Consider the following 20,727-nt stretch of genomic DNA (forward strand, 5'->3'; position numbering starts at 1 on the left):
GCAAACTGCTTTAAAAAAAAAGCCTTCACTTTAAGCAAGTTTCAAAAAGACCGTATTAAGAAAACCACCTGATCTTCTCTAAAATGTAAGATTTGTGCCCTTGGCTTAGGTTTGGAAACAGCTGGATGCAGCCCACCTATCCAGGCAGTTTCTACTGCGTTCTTCCTGCAGGAGCTAAACTTGCACCCCTGCAGAAAGACAAACAACAGATGATGGCCCTTCTTAATTACAGCAGACTCTTCTGTGGTCCACACTGCCAGGGAACCAAGAGCAGTTTGCTCCTCCACCTTACTTGCACCTCTTTAGGGAAGTCTACCTCCCACTCATGAGAAATTGGATCCGAATACATACAAATCTGTTCTTTCCTTTATTCAGTTATGGGAAACTTCCTTGGCTCCAAGGGCCATGCTGGAAATGTATCATAAGTTACAGGGCTCCTAAACTGCTTCTTCAGTATCATGCAACCAGCAAATTTGCATTGCTCCATCTGATTAACTTATCTCCCCCACTATTTATTTTATTTATTAATTAAATGTATATTCCTCCCTTCCTGCCAGAAGGAGCCCAGGGCAGCAAACAAAAACAATAAAAAACACCCTAAAGCATCTTAAAAACCAAAGACTTTAAAACATCTTTTTTTAAGAAGAAGAAAAAAGCTTTTAAACACATCTAAAAAAGTAATTCCACTATGCTTTTTTGTAATTTTTAAAAACATCAGGGCTGGGGGGGTGGTGGTGGTGAGAATAGTCTGGGATTATAGCATTTCTAACAAGGAAACTATGGGTTGCAAAATGAGCTTGGAAATAATTTCATGTGCACACTCCGATGGCTGCTTTCTGCTTTACTGGACTGTCTGGAGATTTCACCCAATAGATAAAAATATTCATTCTTTGTAAAGATCCTGAGCATTGCAGAATGCAACTCTGCAGAAATATATTTCCTCTCCTGTAAAAATAAGCTCAACCCCTGCTCTCTCTGGAGAAGTATCACGTAGCAGTTTCCTTTATGAATAATAAATTGGGCACAGCTTCCCTGTGCATATACGCAACATTAACATTCAGCAAAATAGACACATCAGGCAAAAAGGTGTTGGATGGAATGCCGTGTGACAACATGTACAGCAACAAATGACTCCTTAACTGTATATAAGATATGTAAAAAAGAGAAAATGAGGTAATGTGTCAGCAACAGTATGCTGTTATACCTTACTATTTTCTTAACTGCAGCACACCCACTTCCCAAACACTCTTGAGTTTTCATTTATTTCTCATCATAATTATGCAGCTGAAATTTAAAGGGCTGTATTCAGCTAAGACCTACTCACAGTAGACCCATTGACATTAATGAACCTACATTTATCATGTCTATTAACTTCAATGGGTTTACTCTGAGTAGGGTCACCACTGTACCACTCATAATGTTTTATTTTCAATTACATCTTAAAAATGTACCCAGTGTGGCCCCTTCTTTTATTTCCTGTAAAGACTACCAATGGGATACTACCAAAACACTCTGCCTTCTTAAAGTTTTGCACAGCACCACTAGAAAGCGATGCCAACCTCCAAGAAATGACAATTGGAAACTCCTGGAAACTTTGCCAGACGGTGTTATTTTTAGCACCCTCAGCGTCTGAATGGCTTCCAACAAATCAATTGCTAAGGGCACTTTCATTCATTACTTCCATTCATCAACTAACTCTGCAAGGCAACAAATCTTTTATTTTTCCAGACATTAACAGGGACTGCGTTTGAGAGAAGAAACTACAGCAACAAGGGCCACTGTTTTTCCTGTAATACATGGAATGGAAATGGACTGCCTTCAAGTTGATTCTGACTTATGGTGACCCTATGAATAGGGTTTGCATGGTATGTGGTATTCAGAGGTGGTTTTACCATTGCCTTCCTCTGAGGCTGAGAGACAGTGACTGGCCCAAGGTCACCCAGTGAGCTTCATGGCTGTGTGGGGATTCGAACCCTGGTCTCCCAGGTCGTAGTCCAACACCTTAACCACTACACCACACTGGCTCTCTATCCCGTAATACATAATGACGAAAATTGTTCATGGAACATTGCATTAATGTCAGAGCTTGGAAAAGTTACTTTTTTGAACTACAGCTCCCATCAGCCTAATCCAGTGGCCATGTTGCCTAGGGCTGATGGGAGTTGTAGTTCAAAAAAAGTAACTTTTCCAAGCTCTGTGTAGCTGTAGAACAGGGGTGCACAACTCAAACAGCTCTGGGAGCCACTTTTATGCTTTTATTAACAACACCGCACCACTACATTAATCATAAAGGGCATTTCTGTTACACTGTGAGCCCAGTACACCATATAATCTATCTTTGATGGTTCTCATAGCTTTTTGTGTGTGGTAAATATCCATTCTGTAAGTATACATTTCTAGATCAAAAACAATACAGACAGAAGTTAATAAAGCAACAACAACAACAGCCCTCCCAAACTCACCCCCTCCCCCCTACGGAGTGGTGCTTATACAAAAGAAAGAGATAGGGGGAAGGAAAAAACATAAATAATCATTTAAGTAACAGAGGTGATGTTTACAGCAATAATACTATGCAACATTAATCATCCCAGACACTGTCATAATGAGGTGGTGGATTTTGGTTATGCTCTTTTTGATTAACAGCTCTCACAGGTTTCTGATAAGCAGCTTCCTACCGTATGCTAAGAAGCTAGCCAAGATTCCCCTACAATGCACAACCACAAGGGAGTGTTCTGGGGTGCACTGTAGGGAACAACAGGCAGGGCATCTAGCTAATGCCATCAGCAATGTTCCACTGCAACATAATAGGTCTCCCTCAGGATAGGAAGATTTAGGCTCTCCCTATGGTGTGCTGTTTAATTCTATTTTTTTCCTGATAACTTTCCTTCCCAATGCTATTTGAGCATGTTGTTGCTTTTTGTGACTATTTGTTGTTGTCTCTATTGTCTTACATTTGATGAGTTTTCATAAACGGGCAGAACAATCCTATTAATGGTGGAGGGTGATATTTCATTGCAGAGCAACTGCCACATCTATACCCCTTCTGGCTTGCTGTCGGGTGGGGTACAATTTTTCATTTCCCCTCGTATAGACTCAAATGGGAGGGACATAGCAATGCCAGTACCAGGTCTGATGTAGCTTTGGGCCAATTTTGTGGGCCTATCAGGAGAATGAAGGGGCTTTGGATGCTGCAGATCCATGGCTGCCTGCGACATTCTTTTGCCATCCCATCACTAGGGATGCGATGTTTCAACGGATCTTTCTACAGACATACTGAGAGTCCTCCAGCCATCCTACCTGCACACCTCCCCCTTCAATGGCACAGTGGTGCATATGCTACTTCCCAGGTTGCAGCCTACACCTTGCTTCACAATGAATGCAAGACTGGATCTATGAAGCAAGGGCTCTCCACCACTATTTCATTCTAAGTAAAATACTGATTCTCATTTCAGGGACTAGTAGAAAAACCAACTTCTTTTCTGTTCATTTGGACTTTCAGACCACATCATCCTTAGGACCTGGGGGTGATGGTGGTAGACATACACAAAATATGCAAACATGCATACTAAAACATCACCCCAAATTATAAATACTTAATGTTAGTTACTAGAAGACAGCTCAAATAGATATGGCTTTAAAAGAAGAACACAAAGGCAATGTCCACTGACACATGGATATATTCATTTTACTGTGGAAATGGACATCTGTTTTTGCTGCCAAGATGGATCCCATTTTAATATCTATGGAAAGAAGCCTACATAGAACATTATCTGTGTATCAGTGCACTAATTTTAACATTTACCCAATGCATGGAGATAAGCTTTGTAATAAAAATACATCTTCATTATTTTATAGAACACAGCTGTCCTATATCCGAGAAGAAAAATACCTCTGTGCACAGAGGTGCACAGAGATATATGGCAAGTGTATCAGATTTACTTTATAGTGGACACTTTATGGTGGACACTGCAGCAGTGCAGATTCACTGATCTTTACTATGTGCTAGGCTTAAAAGAGACTTCTCCAAAATCAAGCTCCAGTAACACATCAATGAATTCAAGTAGTACAGGAGTGGTGCAGCACAGATTCCCAACAGCAGCACGTAATGGTTTGGAAGTAGGCTGTAGCACAGCTTTCATTACGGCTTAGTTACAGTCGCTGTATTACAGACCTGGCTTCTAACTCGCCTTGTGCTGTGGAATTAGCCTGGAAAAAAAGCTGGAGAGCATGCACCTGTGTGCATTAATTTATACCTTTATAGCATTTACCTATTATGTTCCTCTTGGGCTTGGTAGCAGAAAGAAGGCAGAGCCCAGGGGCTCTGTAGATCGCTAGTTTTGGTCAAGCTGCTGCCACTAAGGAGTATAAACGCTGTTGAGATTTTCAGGATGCTTAATAAAAGCCACCAGATTCTCGGAAAAGTGGCCAAGGTTAAATCTAGTTTCCCTTCTGAAAATACAGTGGAAGTGTCCATGCCTTTCTTGCAATATAGCTGACACCGTTATCAATCCCCATGCCAATGTTATTTTTGGCAAACAGCTCAGCTGTAAAATCCCTTCACAGTATAGGAAGCCAAATCACAACTTTTCATTCTACCCATTTCAAATACATGTACATTAACTACATATGTTCTATTTAGGTTAAAAAACTGAATGCACTCAACTGAGACCCACAGATTATGATAGTGTCCAAATTCCAACTGCCCTTTACTTCAGACTGGTAGACAAGTATTTTCTTGCACAGATATCCCAAAGTAGGAAACTGGCAACATGTGGAGAGGGCTTAAAGAGAACAAAGGCTTATCAAACACACAATCCAGATGTGCTGCGTTACAGTGCATTTTACATCTTTCCTCTCTTGAAAACAGGAGCTGGAGTGTGAACTTGTTGTGTCGCAAACAAGCAAACACAAATACAAACAGAATGCCAAGCAGGCAAACTATCTCAAAACCTAAATTGAGTTGGCCAATAAATAGAAGTCCATGTAATTTATATTTATATTACTAAATTGGGTTGTTTGCATGTAGAAATCTTTGGAATCTAAACTGACTGTGTGTGTGTGTATGTGTGTGTGGAAGTCTTTACAGATGATAGAATCCATACTTTTGCAGAAAGATAGAGGGAGCCAATAAATCGAGGCTGAATCCTGGTAAGACAGTTCTCATGTCCAGGTGGGGGAGAGATGGCCTGTACTGGATGGGGTTGCACTCCCTCCGGAGGAGCAGGTCTGCAGCTTGGGTACTCCTGGATCCATCATTGTTACTGGAGGCTCAGGTGGCGTCAGTGGTTAGGAGTGCCTTTTTCCAGTTCTAGCTAGTTTGCCAGCTTCGGCCCCTTTTGGACAGAGATGACTTGGCCACAGTACTCCATGCTCTGGTAACTTCCAGATTGGATTGTTGCAATGAGCTCTACATGGGGCTGCCCTTAAAGACAACTTGGAAACTTCAACTGCTTCAAAATCCGTAGCTAGATTGCTGACTGGGTTGCTTTTAGATCTCATATAACCCGTTTCAAAACAGCTGCATTGGTTGCCAGTTTGTTTCTGGGTCCAATTCAAGGTGCTCACACTAGTGTTTTAAGCCCTAAATGACTTAGGTCCCAAATATCTGAAAGACCACCTCCTTCCCTACAGACTCTCTTGGGTGTTAAGATCAGCAGAGGGAGCCTTTTTCCGTCACCCTCAGAAGCTCAGTGGATGGTGGTCTGGGACAGGGCCTTCTCTGTGGCAGCCCCTAAGTTGTGGCTCCCCCTCCTCACCGAGGTGCATCTGGCAACCTTATTGTACAGCTGTAAGTGAATGCTGAAGACATACCTCTTTACCCTGACCTTTGACACTTGAGACATACATATTTTTAGGATCCACCTTATTTAGTAATCCTGGTTGTTTTTAATTGTTTTTAACACTGTATTTTAAGGTTGTTGTAACCCATCCTGGGACCTCTGGGTGAAGGGGGGGGACAAATTCTAATGCTAATTTTAATAATAACAATACAAGGGCCCAATGGATAGGGCAACTCTGAGCCCTCCTGCCTGTTGGCTCCCTGAAAAATTATCCCTGTGATGGTGAAGAGGTTTGTCCATTCCTATAGAAAGGGTTGCAAAGAGAGAGAGAGAGAGAGAAGCCAGGGGCTCTTTTTCTATTGAAAGGATATTCAGGATTGGGTGGCGTTAGGCTTCGAGTACACACCACACAATGGATGCCCTCAGAGCCCAATTCCCCCCATGTAAAGAGCTTTTAGCAATGAAGAGGCAACTGATTCCTTCAGTATCAAAAGGATGGGGGAAGGGAGGGTAACATCCATGACATTTTCACAGGTGCTATCTTGATGAGGGATGGGGGATAAATTCAGTTTCTATTTAAAGGTGGAGAGCCAGTGTGGCGTAGTGGTTAAGGTGCTGGACTACAACCTGGGAGGCCAGGGTTTGAATCCCCACACAGCCATGAAGCTCACTGGGTGACCTTGGGCCAGTCACAGCCTCAGAGGAAGGCAATGGTAAACCGCCTCTGAATAGCGCTTACCATAAAAACCCTATTCATAGGGTCGCCATAAGTCGGGATCGACTTGAAGGCAGTCCATTTCCATTTTTCATTTAAAGGTGAATCTATCAAATTCACACTTTCAAAAACAATATGTGAACTGAAATACATTTATCTGAATTTTGTGATGGAGTTCAATAACCAATGTTTACAAAAATGCATATACTAGGGAAGCTTGTGTATAAAAAGGAACTTACTAATAATCAGCGTTATTCTCACTAATAACATACAAAAATGCAATATATTAGGGGAAATTGCTTGCAAAAATGAGTACATTAGTGAAAACTGCATACAAAAATTCACACTAAAATGCTGATGAATTTTCATGAGTCTTTTTTTAAAACCCACAAATTGCTGAAGAAATGTGGAGAACTGAATTTAAGAAGGGAAAAATGAAAAACTGAGAAACCTGAATCTGATAGATCCTTCATCCCTAGTCTTGATACAATTGTTTTAGTAATGAGAATCCCTCCCCACTAAATGGAATATCTCATGTTTCACATTTTAAAACCAGCGTCCCAAAGTCACACCTCAAGCCTATTTTTCTGTCTGAACAGCCTATATGCATGCAAACACAACAGCAGTATCTTATTCACAATCTATTTTGCCAGTTTCCATTTGCAAATAGCCCATGCAATTCTACAGTTAATTACCACTTATAGCATTTTAATGTACAAAATGTTGCATGTGTCCACAATAACCAAGACTGATTAAAGATATCCAAAGTAGATAGATAAATAGACTTGCACATTTTTACTCAATACCACCATATGTCATTTTACTCAATACCACCATATGTCATGCATTATAGATTGCCAAGGAATAAACAAAGAAAAAAGTACTAAAGAACAGTATGTATGTCATACTCCAACCTGGCTCACGACTGGATAGTACATCTTCTCCCACACCCATATAATCTAATTTTCTACAGAACATAGCAAAATAAACAAAATACAATTTTCCTGGAACTATTGTCCTTCAAGACCAGTCCACTTAAATCACAGGTATGGATGCTCAGTTTGACCGTTTGATAATCTCTGTGTATGACTGTGGACGAAACAACTCAAAGAAAGAAAAATTCAAGTGAAAAAATACTGAAGTAGAAACACACATAACAGTGTCTGCAATGGGCTTTTTTCTGCTTTCAACCAGGTCCTTGGAAAGACTGCTTGCAAGCTTTAGAAGACGGCCATGGCACCAGTTCCATATACCTTGTGAAACCTGAAAACACAAACCGATTGATGCAGGTGTGGTGTGATCAACGACACGATCCTGGTGGCTGGACAGTCATTCAGAGGCGTTCGGATGGATCTGTCAACTTTTTCAGGAACTGGGAGACTTACAAGGTTAGGACTAGGGATGGGATCCGCTTGTTGGTGCCTGTTCAACTGCATTCTGTTGAACTGGCAGGCAGTTCTGTTTTGGGTTATTTTTCTGCTATCCTTTGTTTTTACCTTTCTGTTTTCCCTCTCCCCAAAAGTAATGATATTGTTAACAGTGTTCTCCTTTCCAAGGGGAAAGGAAAGCAGCTTTCCCTGTGTCCAGTGCCCACCTATCCTATTCTGCCTCCCCCCCCAAATGATATTACATCCCCCACCCCAGCCTTGGGAGAAAGCAAGGGATCTCTTTAATGCAAACTGAACACACAGGCTAGTCAATTTCACCTTAGCCTCCCAAAGGCACAGGCTTATCAGTTTGTTCCTAAAGCATCCAGTTAAAAGTCATTGCAGCATTTAAGTCCAAAGAAGCAGTCAATAGGAAGGGGCAGCAGATGGTCATTTAAAGTCGAAGAGCATGATGGGTTGAAAAAGAAGATGAAGGAGCATGGCAACATAACTAGAAGGCAGAGAGTAAAGACAAGAAATAATTTGCAGCAGTAAGCTTCTAGAAGATTTTTGCATGGGCACCAAGTACTATGAGCAGCCTAATTTATATGGAAAAGGGAAAATAAAAGGTTCCAATCCTAGTTCTATTTGGATAGGACAATAAGGAAGATCGAAAAGATTCTGGGGCAGCTTGTCCTTTGTGCCTGACAATAGCACAAGAGAAAGCACTAGGATAAACCATTCATTGCAGAAATTGGTTTGAGATTCAACACTGGAAGAGATTTTCAACAAAGGAATAAGGCTGAAAGGTGCAATTCATGCCTTACTCTAATGCAGTGGTGGGGCCTCCAGATGTTGTCGAACTACATCTCCCATGATCCCTGGCCATTGGCCATGCTTGCTGGGACTGATAGGAGTTGTAGTTCAGCAACATCTGGAGGGGCAAAGGTCCCCCCCCCTCACTCTAGTGGCTGGTTCTCTGTGGCTTTTTCTGGTGCCACTCCAGTAGTCTGTAATCAATGACTATGAGAGTGAACATCCTGGAGCCTAATCTGTGGCACAAGTGCCATAGTTCCTTGGCTCTCAAGCATTATGCACCTTTCTGAATGTGGTGATGTTTGGGAGGAAAAGAATGACTGCATTAGTCCCACACATGGGGCTCCAAGATGTTCACACTACCAAAGCAACATAGGAAGAAGCTGGGGGAAACAGACTCCCATGATATTAATGTAAAAGTATGAACTGTGCTTAATTTTCATAGACTTAAAAGGGGGAACAAATCTTACTTGACCATATTCTTAAACTGGCATTGAGAGAAGCAGCTGACCATAAATTCAAAGCGGAAGCCAGACAAAAACTAGCTTCACCACCTTCCTTTGCAAAAATGACCCACAGCTCAGAGCCAGAGGTTGGACAAACCAATGAAAGATCTTAGATTTTCAGAGATGACTGAGCATCCCAGGAAGTTTAATGTATTACATGGGGGGTTGCCACTCCGTGGCTCTCCAGATGCTGCTGGACTACAGCTCCCATCATCCCTGACCATGAGCTGTGTTGGCTGAGACTGATGGGAGCTGTAGTTCAGCAGCGTCTGGAGAGCCACGGAGTGGCCACCCCTGTATTATATGAAAGCACCACAGTCTCAGTGCAGCTAAAGATAATCAGTGTTACATAGGATCTGTTTGTTGTTGTTATGTGCCTTCAAGTCAATTATGACTTATGGTGACCTCCAATAGCATACGTCATGAACCACCTTGTTCAGACTTTGTGAGTTCAAGTCTGTGGCTTCCTTTATGGAATCAATCCATCTCTTGTTTGGTCTTCCTCTTTTTCTACTCCCTTCTGTCTTTCTGAGCATTATTGTCTTTTCTAGTGAATCACGTCTTCTCATTATGTGTCCAAAGTATGATAACCTCAGTCATAAGATCTGTGCTGATTGCTAATTCATGTTTTCTTTCTTTCTTTCTTTTTGACCTATAGCAAGGATTTGGTAACATTGATGGAGAGTACTGGTTGGGCTTAGAAAATATTTATTGGCTGACAAATCAAGGCAACTACAAACTGTTGGTAACCATGGAAGACTGGTCAGGCCGTAAAGTGTTTGCTGAATACGCCAGTTTCCGAATTGAGCCAGAAAGCGAGTACTACAAGTTGAGACTGGGCCGATACAATGGCAATGCTGGAGACTCTTTCACGTGGCACAATGGGAAGCAATTCACTACACTGGACAGAGACCATGATGTATACACAGGTAGACAAGTTAAAAGGATCTATGTATTCTATGTGAAGGCACATAAAGATGGCACAATTTTTTAAAATATTTATTCATCTTTTACTTAGTAGCCACCAACCTTGCCACCTCCCCCAAGTTCTCTGCATCTCTGAGGCTTTGTTCTGAAGAGAGGCAGAAGCATTAACACTTGGAAAAGCATACAGTTCAATGCATGCCATATTAGCAAGACTAAATACAACCCATTTATTAATAAAGTGATCTCATTTCTATTACAGGTAACTGTGCTCATTACCAGAAAGGGGGATGGTGGTATAATGCATGTGCACACTCGAACCTCAATGGCGTTTGGTACCGAGGAGGACACTACCGAAGTCGATACCAAGATGGTGTCTATTGGGCTGAGTTCCGGGGGGGCTCGTACTCACTCAAGAAAGTTGTCATGATGATCAGACCTAATCCCAACACATTCCACTGAAAATAACTTCTCGTGCCTTTAATACAAGAAAGAATAAAAAGGCAACAACCGCTGCATGTGCTGTCCAAAACACTTCTTCTCAGCAGCAAAGAATGTAATATATTGTACATTGATTGCTATTAAAGGACTTGTATATTGTATTTTTCAAGAGTCGTTCCAGAACCAAAGCAATACGATTTTCAGAGTGTCACTCTTTGTACAATTTTTCTTTTTTCAAAAAAGAGTTATCAGGTAAAATGGACTGTAGATAAATTGAGATGCTAAGAATACTGCGACATCATCTAAATATTTTTGTATGTTTTATATATTCTCAAATACTGGACATATTAAAAATGTACAGCAAGACTTTTTTAAAAAATAAATTCATTTGACACAGGAAAATATATCCTTTGATACCATGTAGCCAGTACACGTACCTTAGAACGTTCCTAATTTAAACTTTGTTAGTGCTGAGAAGGCGTAGTGCCTGCTTTAAAGTGTCCACACGGTGCCTAGCACAAACTGAACTCCCAATTTTTCTCAGGGCACTGAGCACTAGTGAAACTTGACAATGAATATTTTTGTACAGGGCAAAACAGTCCAGGTTGTCATCTTCATTCTTAATACACCAGACGTGATCCATAAACTGACCAAATAGGCATTTTTCTCATAATCAAAGCGGTATCAGCATTCTTCAATTGAACACATAGATGTCTTAGAAACATCTTAGATTTTCCTTATTCACTGTCTACTTTATAACCAACATAAATCTGTCACATAAATGATAGCTTACGGGTTTCAAGCCATTTGGATTCTAAGAATTGTTACCTACTCTGTAGTCACTGCAGCAACAAAAAGAGCTATCCAACTTTGCAGGCAAATGATGGATACAAATATAGAACCTATTTAAATGCCCTTGGACACTAGATTATGACCTTTGAGAGAGACTATTTGAACCTAGAATTGCCATATTTCACTATTATTGCCAAGTATACATACTGAAAGATAATTATGCAACCATATTTATAAATAAAGTCCACTGTAGAAACTTGAATTCAAGTATTCTGCTGAGGTAAGTTTCCAAAATAGATTATTTTAGCACATGTTGTATTGTAACACCTTTCCCCAATCTGGTGCCCTCCAAATGTTTTAGAGTACAACTCCCATCGTTCCTGACGATTGGCCATGCTGGCTGGGGCTGATGGGAGTTGGACCCAAAATATCTGGAGGGCACCAGCTGGGGAATACTGCATTACAGGAACAATGAAAACCACACATTTTCAAACTCTTATTACCTCATTATTTCTTTCCTAACGTACAATGTGCGTTAATTTTTTTGGAGTGTGATGTAGCATGTCTTGTATATAAATGAAAGTAGGGATTTTAATATATTATCAGATTATCCTTGTAATGATGCAAATATGTAATAAAAGCAACCCATGCTATTTTGATGTATTTATAGTTAATTCTTATATATTATTATTTATTTATAAAAGCACCTAACACATTGTGAGCAAATGTGGCTTCAGGAGGTGCCCAAATATCAAACAGAAAAAGAGAGCTGAATGGCAGATGGATGGGCATTCCCATAATGGTTAGATGCAAGACAAAAGGGATGAAGGTAAAAAATGGGATAATCATAGGTTTGACAAGATGATTCGTATTTGTGTGTTCTGAGGAAGAGCATTTAGAGGGAGAAAGGCAACAGATATAGAGGAAGATGACCATGGAGACGTTTGAAAGTGTAAAAAACATCAAGTGAAGAAAAAGGAAGCTAATCCAGAGAATGGAACACAGGAGTCGTAAGATCTGAACAAAAAGTGGAAAATATCAAACAGCTGGTAGTAGTAGAGAGTCTTAAAGAGCAGAAGCAAACAGCCCACAAAGAAGAAAGTTACAAATGTGCAAAGCTGGAAATAAGCAAGCATTCTGGAGGTAACTGTAGAAAGTTAAGAGTGAATTGTAGATGACAAAACTTGGTAAAAGCCCAAAGACAAGGAGAAAAGGAAAAAGAAGAATCAGAAAGTGCCCCAACAGGAACATCATTGCAACAGGGCAGTGAGTGGAAGAATGATTGACAAGAGAAGAGTGGAATAGAATGTTGGACTGAGTTAGAGCAAGTGACAGGGACCATGTCTGTTGGAAACGTTGAAATCAGAATGGTTGTGATAGATGGGAATAGGAGGAATGAGACAGAGAGATAATCAAACATATGTAAAAGGATAGCTGTGATGTTAAGTCAGGAAATTAGAACTCTTACGAATTCTGTATATAAAAAGACTACTTGTTCTGGATGTTATGCTCCTTAGTTGAATGCGTGCTCATCTTCTCACTGTCTATATTCTGGTCTGGATATCCATCTAGGGTTAATATAGCTCAACCCACATGTCTAGTGTAGATGTACTTGGGAGAGTCCTGCTGCTCTCTTCAAGTCAGTAGGTTGTGGGACCAGATATTTTAAGGGTAGTCTGGAGTCTGCGGAGTAACTGAGGGATTGACCGAGTGACTTCCAGGGGGGAAGGACTTTGTAGGGGGCACCTGGAATGTCACAATTATCAAGAACAAGAGACAGTTATGCTGAAAAAGGCTCCTACCCATTACAAGCTTGAGTGTAGCACAAAAATGAACAGGAGAGGGTGCAAATGTGAGAGCAGGCATGTCTTGGCATGATTTTCAGGTAGATGAACCTAAACAAAACAAGATACCCACCAATACCAATTTCTTCTAGTGCACAGTGGGTTGTAGCCAATATTATTTCAACTCAGAGTAGACCCATTGAAATTAATGGACATGTCTAACTTAGTTCCATTAATTTCAATGGGTCTACCCTGAGAAGAAATTAGATACCACCCACTGCATTTAATGAATAATTTTACACATTATTTTATTGCCGGGTGTTGGATAGCAAGCTCTACTCAAACTGCTGGTAGAACCAGAGCAACTGGCACACTGAATCCTGCCTTCTGGGAAGAGGATTGAGCCAAGAGGCAGCTATCTGAAATCCCCTTTCTTCTTCTTTCTGTCCCTTCCCACGCCCCTTATATGAGACAAAGACAAGTTTTCAGCTCTGACCTAAATGCACCCTCTTTCAATGAGAAACTATTTTGGCCATTAGCACGTTTCATTCATTTAATTCTGTATTCTGAAAGCAGGCTTGTAGGGGTGGGATATAACTGAATGGGGGTTGTAGCTCCATTGTATTCATTGAACAAAAGCTTCGGTGGGGAAAAACAATTCCTTTTTTTTTTAAGGCTTGGGCAGGGAATACCATGGACACCAGGTGTGATGGAGGTGTCAATAGGAAGTAAGTGATGTGGGAAGGGATGGAGTCATTTACCATGCAGAGCAGAGCCTCATGCTGGAGGGATTCTGCCTGGTGAAAGAAAGAAAGAAAGAAGAATCAGCAATGATTCCATAGGTAAGGCTCAGCAGGGGATGCCTAGCATGGGCAGGTTGGGGGGGGGGACAGCTTGGTGAACACAGTTCTTTCCAGGGAGAAACAATGGATGCTGGTGAACACTCAACTGCTTTGCTAAGCACTCTGGGTTGTATCCAGCTAAGTTCTACTCGGAGTAGACTCAATGAAATTAACGTACCTAAGTTACTCATGACCAACAATTTCAAGGGGTCTACTCTAAGTAGGAGTAACATTGGCTACTAACCCCCCCACAAAATGAGTTATTCTGAACTGTGTGATGAGAAGCACAATTATGAAGAATTAAAGTTATTTCACATTATTGCTGCCTGCAAAGGGTATGTGCCAAGAGGCTTTGCCAAGGATACAGCAGCATATCACTTTTTCTGCCATCAGAAGATCCCTCAGGACTACAACAGTAACAGAAGGAGGTCTGTCTCCTTCATCCAGGTATATAGAGAAATGTATATCTACAAGTAGGAGATGCCAGTATGAAAGGAGAGCATTTTAAATTTGGTCCTGGGTGAATCTCTTGCATGCTTTCTACAAGTGGTAGGATATATCTGCAGGAACAGACTGCCAAAACCTTTTCTTCGGACTCAGTCAAGCGGTTCTTGTTAGTTGACAGAAAAAAGAGACCTTTGTTCTGACACTTGACCATATTTATTTATTTGAGGCACTTATATACCGCTTAATCATTAGCATTTCTAAATGGTGTACACAAACACAAACTGCAAAGAAAATGAAATACTAAAACAATAAAAAATTACCATAAAACCAAACACTACCTTAAAATGCCGGCTGGAACAAGAAAGTCTTAGTCATGTGCCTGAAGTTCAGCAAGGAGGTTGCCTGTCAAGTCTCAGTCTGCAGGGAGTTCCACAGGCTTGGGACCACTATACTGAATTCATGGCTACTAGTAGTTTCGAGCTGTGCATTGAAGCCATAGGAGACCACCAACACACACTCCCCTGAAGATCTCAATGACTGGGCTGGTATATAAGAGATCGGGCAATCCTTAAGATGCCTGGGCCCAAGTTGTGAAGAGCCTTGTAAATTATTACAAGAACCTTCAACCTGGCCCAGTAATGTATTGGCAGGCAGTGCAACCTTTTAAGCACCAGAGTTATGTGCCAGCAGTAGTCTGTGCCCATCAACAGACTAGCCACAGAATTGCACCATATAGGTCATGGATGAAAGATATATTAATTTACATACAAATACACATTAAAAAGCCAATTTTCTAATTTGAATTTACTATGCCTGCAATGAATTTAGGATGGTTTGCAATGAAATCAGTTACAAAGTTCACTGCCTTCCTTAGCAGCTGCAAAAGGATAATATGTGATTTTGTGCAGCAACAGCAACATTAACCAAATATCAACAAAACATTGACCAAACAGCAATTTTAACTGGCAGAGGTATCTGTTCCCACATCTTAAAATCCCAGTACCTAAAGTTTATACCAGAATGCTGTACATATATATTAGACAAAGTTTGGGTTATGGATGTATTTTGACAGGCTGGTAAGTATGAGCCACCCATTCATCTCTGATGTGTCTAACTGTATATAACAGCCCAGAAATGACCCATGATAAGAGTGAGCAAGATAGTATTCCAATGCAACACATAAATTCACTGGCACTATATAATTGAGGTGGCTGGGTAAAAGAATGAAAACTTATGGGACTTGGAAAAAGCTCTGGAATCTTTAAAAAAAAATCCTCAAAAGCCGCTGTTTCCTCAAACCACATAAATTGTGCTGCGTTCAACTAAAAATGAACCTCATAACCTTGAATATGAATCTAGTGTTTCCCCTCCCTTCCTTTCTTCTTCCAGCTATATAAATTACAGGCAGAGAAGACCCTAGAAATATGCACAGTTCCTTTGATGTTAATGCTACTTCATTAATTCCAGACCTATTATTTTTCCATTGAATGCCCCCCCCCAGCTGCAGCAACTACCCAGTTGCACTGCACTCTCCTGGCAGCCCTCCATAAGCTGTGTGTTGTCAAATGTTGTATGAGGTGGCTGCCCTTAATTGAGGGAAAGGCAATGCAAAAAGCAAGATTGTTACACAACATTAAAAACCACATTTCAAAACGTTGGAAAAAGTGGCAAAATATGCTGAGTTTCTTGCATACCACACACCCATGTTTCTTGAGGTCATGTCAGTTAATTGATTTTGCTGAAGCAGAGACACAGAACAAAATGCACCATAAGGACAAAGTGTTTGAGCCGAAGGAGCTCACTGGATCCTGGGTATTTATTTATTTAAAAAACAAACAAACCGGAAATCAGGATGTAATGCTAATAAGCAAAGACCACAGCAGGAAAAAACATGGAAACTGGGAAATCATGATCAAAATGTTAGCCAGGTGCTTAAGCAACAGCTGGAACATAAACTGGAAATATGATAGGGACCATCACATATAGCCAGGAAATAGGGGTAGGTAAAGCTCAGCAGGAGACGGCTAGAGGAACAAGGCATTGGCAGGTCTTCTGAACCAAATAACAGTAGGAACAGAAATGCTTCTGGTCTGTGAGCAGAGCCCTGTTGTCCTCTATCCTTCCAATATCCCTACAAAGGAAAAGTTTGGATAGGGAAACTAGAATTATAATGTCTTTGTTCCCATTTCCTTATCACCCTTAGTCTTTTACCAACAAGACTGACTCATATCAAACGAAAAACTTTGATGTTAGAAGCATAAATGGAGAAAGAGAATCAGAAAAGAAATAAGCAAGACAGACAAATAAGCATTACAGGCAGATGATCCTAGCAATCCTCCTTGCCCATGTACCATCAACTATTTTTTCCACATGAAAGGAGGGAAGGAAGGAAAAAACATCTCCCCTCCCACATCTTTGGTTCACACTTGCCACTGCACTCCAGAAACCCCGTACAAAGTGACAGTTGCACAGAACACACTTGCAACCCATCCCAGAGACAGTTCTCTTAAAAGAAATCAGTGCCCTGACAATACAAAATCACATATACGCGTGGATACCCATATCTCACAATTAGGATATATAACTACAAATGTGAGGATTATCAAAGTATTTGGGTTTCAGAAATAAAGAGTAGGTTTTCTGAATATTTCTTCAGAATATTTTCTGAATATTTCTGAATATTTCTTCAGCAAAGTTACAAAGTAAACACAGAAACGTGTCATGGGGTTGAAGCCAAAGGATATGCAGTGCATTCATAGAATGCTTGGAATGTTGGAAGATTCAGGACAGACAAAAGGAAGTACTTCTTTACTCAGCGCACAGTCAAACTATGGCATTTGCTCCCACAAGATGCAGTAATGGCCACCAGCTTGGATGGCTTTAAAAGAAGATTAGACAAATTCATGGAGGACAGGGCTATCAATGGCTACTAGCCATGATGGCTGTGCTCTGCCACCCTAGTCAGAGGCAGCATGCTTCTGAAAACCAGTTGCCGGAAGCCTCAGGAGGGGAGAGTGTTCTTGCACTCGGGTCCTGCTTGCGGGCTTCCCCCAGGCACCTGGTTGGCCACTGTGAGAACAGGATGCTGGACTAGATGGGCCACTGGCCTGATCCAGCAGGCTCTTCTGATGTTCTTAACAGCAAAAGCCCAAAGAAAATAGGCTAATAAATGATCTCTTGTCCACATTCAAGTAGTAGCATCCGTGCAAACATGGTAATATATTGTTTTTACATTGGGCTTCTTTAAACAATTTTTGTGATGTAGAGCTTTGCAGTTTTGGGAAATATCTGCAACAAGTTGCTTCTTTTGATCAAACAAATCCCTAACCTTTTCCTTGGGGGGGGTAAGTAGAATTTGTTTACTGATTTGGTGATTATCTAGACATCCTGTGCAGGAGTCTTATGTTGAGTAGACAGTTTTCAGCAACCATCAGAGTTAACTTTTAAGACATTCTTACGGCTTGTTTCCAGGTCATGATATAGTCTGGATGCTGTATTTGTTTGAATGTATCTTTGTTCCCTGCTAATTTAGTCTAAAGAATTCTCAGGTAATGAGGTAAAATAAAATAAAATCAGAAAAACATAGAACAGGAAAGCAACTGTAAATAAAGTGGAAAACTAAAAAACAGAAGGATTTGAACAACTCTAAAATGCCTTGCTAACTAAAAAGGCACTAAAAGGATACAAAGCTTGGCACCAGACAACCCTCCCTGGGAAAGACATTCCAGGGTCAATGTGCCACAACTGAAAAGAGCCCCTCTCTAGTCACCACTCATGCACTGAAATACACCGTGCTGTCTGGAAAAAGGTAGCTGATCGTTTTTGGCCTGAGGGCTGCATCTCCCTGCTGCAACCCTCTGGGGACAGCATGTAATGGGAATGGCCAAAAAGTGGGTGTGGCTATCCTATACATGCATGTGTGTACACCACAGAGAGAGAGACAGAGACAGAGACAGACAGAGATGGGCTACTCACCTCTTCTCTTCTGCTGCATTGAGGACAGGAGCACCCAAGAAAGGGAGTCCTCTGATCTGCTATGATCCCAGAGTGCTGGTGATGGAAACATCACAGCAGATCATAATGTTCCTTCTTGTTTACAGAGCAGTCTGACTGTCTCTCAATGGTTGCAGAAAAGGAGAGGCACTTCATCGTTCAGGGCCAGTGCTGCTAAGACTAAACTGAGTTAGGAGCCTCCCCTCCAAAAAAATAAGTTTGGTGGACAGGATTAGGCTCACAGCCTAGTGGGTCACTACCCTGCTGTACAGTTACCATAACCTGAAGATACCATCAAAATATAACACTGAGAGGTTCATTAAGACATAAATTTCTAAGAAATGTATCACAAAGGGAGAATATATTTTGCCTAGTTCCAGTCCCTTTACACTGGAAATAAGTTTTTGCTAGTTCAATTTTTGGGACATTTCCCCCATTCTTCTGTGGAATCAAAAACAGAAAAAATAACTTGAGACAGGACACTGGGTTGGGAGAAGTTGCACCCCAAATATATTTATTATGGGGGAAAATTATAAACAGGCTTTGGTGTATAAGTCACCATATTTGGACTAGACAGGAATTGTCCATCAGGTCAGAGCAACTAGTGATCTGAGAAAAGCTTGCAACACTCTAGTGTAGCAACATAATGAGAAAACCACTGTGCTAGGATAATGGGCCTATTATGTAATGCTTGTTTCACATACCCCACAGCTCAGAACATAGTTTCCCCTCCCCCACATCGCATGGAGGGAAGGATATGGCCACATTCCCACTTGTAAAACTTCCTCACAAATGAACCACACTGGATTAACATGTGGTTTGGATCCGACACGCCTGGGCTTACTTGTCAGTTAGAAACAGCAAACACATTGCATTGAAGACTGTTTTTTGGGAGATAACAACTGGGCAAGTCTCACACTTACCTAGATAAGGAATACTGGGGACCATCTTTAAGCATCTGATGTATTCCCGCGTCCTCTTATAATTATCTTCCTTCGACATTAAGTAGTCTAGCTTCTCAAAGGTGGCCTTGTCTTTGCGATTCAAAAGCTATAAAAGAAGAGGGTCAAGTAAAATTATTAACGTTCTGCAAAAATAAAAGTTGATTGCTTAGAACACAGGAAAGCTGGAGGCTCCTTTAGGATGAAGACTGTTTTGCTAAGGAGGTGAAAGGGTCACAATAAATTTTAAACTTTTAAAGAGCCCATAGAATCAGCCTTAACTCTATACCTAAAAGTGGACTTATTAAAACACTGAGAAGTATCTTTTTTCACACTCATTTTACAGCTCTTTAAAAGGGAAGGACAGTGTTTCATACAATAACTATTTCTGTATGTTTCATACTCCATATATCCTGTAAGAACTCCCTGTGCCACTTAGGTTTTTTGGTTAAGCAAATAAAGCAACTTGTTTCTGCTTACCCCACTACATTTCCCCTGCTCGGCTCGATTCACCCTCCTTTCTCCTCGCTTCAGCTAAACTCTGACTTGCTTTGTTTTGCCCCTACTGCTACTACTGTCCTATCTAGATTAGCACCTCAGATTCCTTAATCTTGGACACATAGCTATTCTCAAATACAGTAGGGCTCCGCTTTTCAGCATTCCGCTAATACGGCAGTTTTCAATTAGAGCAAGGCCCCACTCATACAGTGCTTGTTCCGCTTTTACGGCAGTTTTCGGGCATCAGGCGCCATTCTATTGACGGAGTTCTGCTTTTCAGCGGGTTTCGCTCTTAGGCGGCGGTCTGGAAGATAACCCGCCGTATGAGTGGGGCCCTACTGCAGAACTCATTCCAGTGATCTGACGCATTCATGCACTTCCCATCCAGCTTCCAATCACACTTAGGAAGCTGCCTTATAACAGGTCAGACCACTTGGCCATCAAGCCCAGTACTGTCTCCTCTGACTGGCAGTGGTCTTTCCCATCAATTGCTACCTGATTTTTTAAAAACTGAAGATACCAGGGATTGAACCCAAGAAGGGCCATAGCTCATTGGTAGAGCACATGCTTTGTATGCATAAGGTCCCAGGTTCAATCCCCAGCATCTCCAAGTAGGACAGGAAATGTCCTTGCCTGAAACCCTGGAGAGCTGCTGCCAGTGTTGACAATACTGAGCTGGATGGGCCAATGGTCTGACCTGGTAAAATGCAGCATCCTATGCTTCTAAGACCACTGAGCTATGGTACCACTTCTCGCACTTGACTCAACTATCCTGCTTTCTTGATGAAGACTGCCCAAATCCAAGCATCATGGGACTACAATAAAGCCTTTTAGCTTAATCTCATATCTTCTGGGCAGTTTTGTCCAATTCTACCATCACA

At 41.2% G+C, this 20,727-nt stretch overlaps 2 protein-coding genes across 8 annotated transcripts in view; one reads left to right on the plus strand and one right to left on the minus strand.

Annotated features, from left to right (window-relative positions):
• ANGPTL2 (angiopoietin like 2) overlaps nucleotides 1-11,988 on the plus strand; it is a 30,741-nt gene extending 18,753 nt beyond the window's left edge. Inside the window, exons 3-5 of the mRNA XM_061604122.1 lie at nucleotides 7,690-7,883; nucleotides 9,843-10,113; nucleotides 10,371-11,988. Of these exons, the coding sequence (XP_061460106.1) occupies nucleotides 7,690-7,883; nucleotides 9,843-10,113; nucleotides 10,371-10,570 (665 nt within the window). The 3' untranslated portion in view covers nucleotides 10,571-11,988. The remainder of the gene's footprint in view (nucleotides 1-7,689; nucleotides 7,884-9,842; nucleotides 10,114-10,370) is intronic.
• RALGPS1 (Ral GEF with PH domain and SH3 binding motif 1) overlaps nucleotides 1-20,727 on the minus strand; it is a 226,143-nt gene that overhangs the window by 131,449 nt on the left and 73,967 nt on the right. For 5 of the 7 annotated variants that reach the window (XM_061603531.1, XM_061603536.1, XM_061603535.1 and 2 more), the window contains exons 9-10: nucleotides 19,331-19,457; nucleotides 18,390-18,464 (exon numbers count right to left, since the gene is read on the minus strand). In XM_061603531.1, coding sequence (XP_061459515.1) covers nucleotides 18,390-18,464; nucleotides 19,331-19,457 — 202 coding nt within the window. The remainder of the gene's footprint in view (nucleotides 1-18,389; nucleotides 18,465-19,330; nucleotides 19,458-20,727) is intronic. The other 2 variants (XM_061603534.1, XM_061603532.1) reach the window with 1 other exon arrangement.

This window comes from Rhineura floridana, chromosome 20, assembly GCF_030035675.1.
Source record: "Rhineura floridana isolate rRhiFlo1 chromosome 20, rRhiFlo1.hap2, whole genome shotgun sequence".
Taxonomy (NCBI): Eukaryota; Metazoa; Chordata; class Lepidosauria; order Squamata; family Rhineuridae; genus Rhineura; species Rhineura floridana.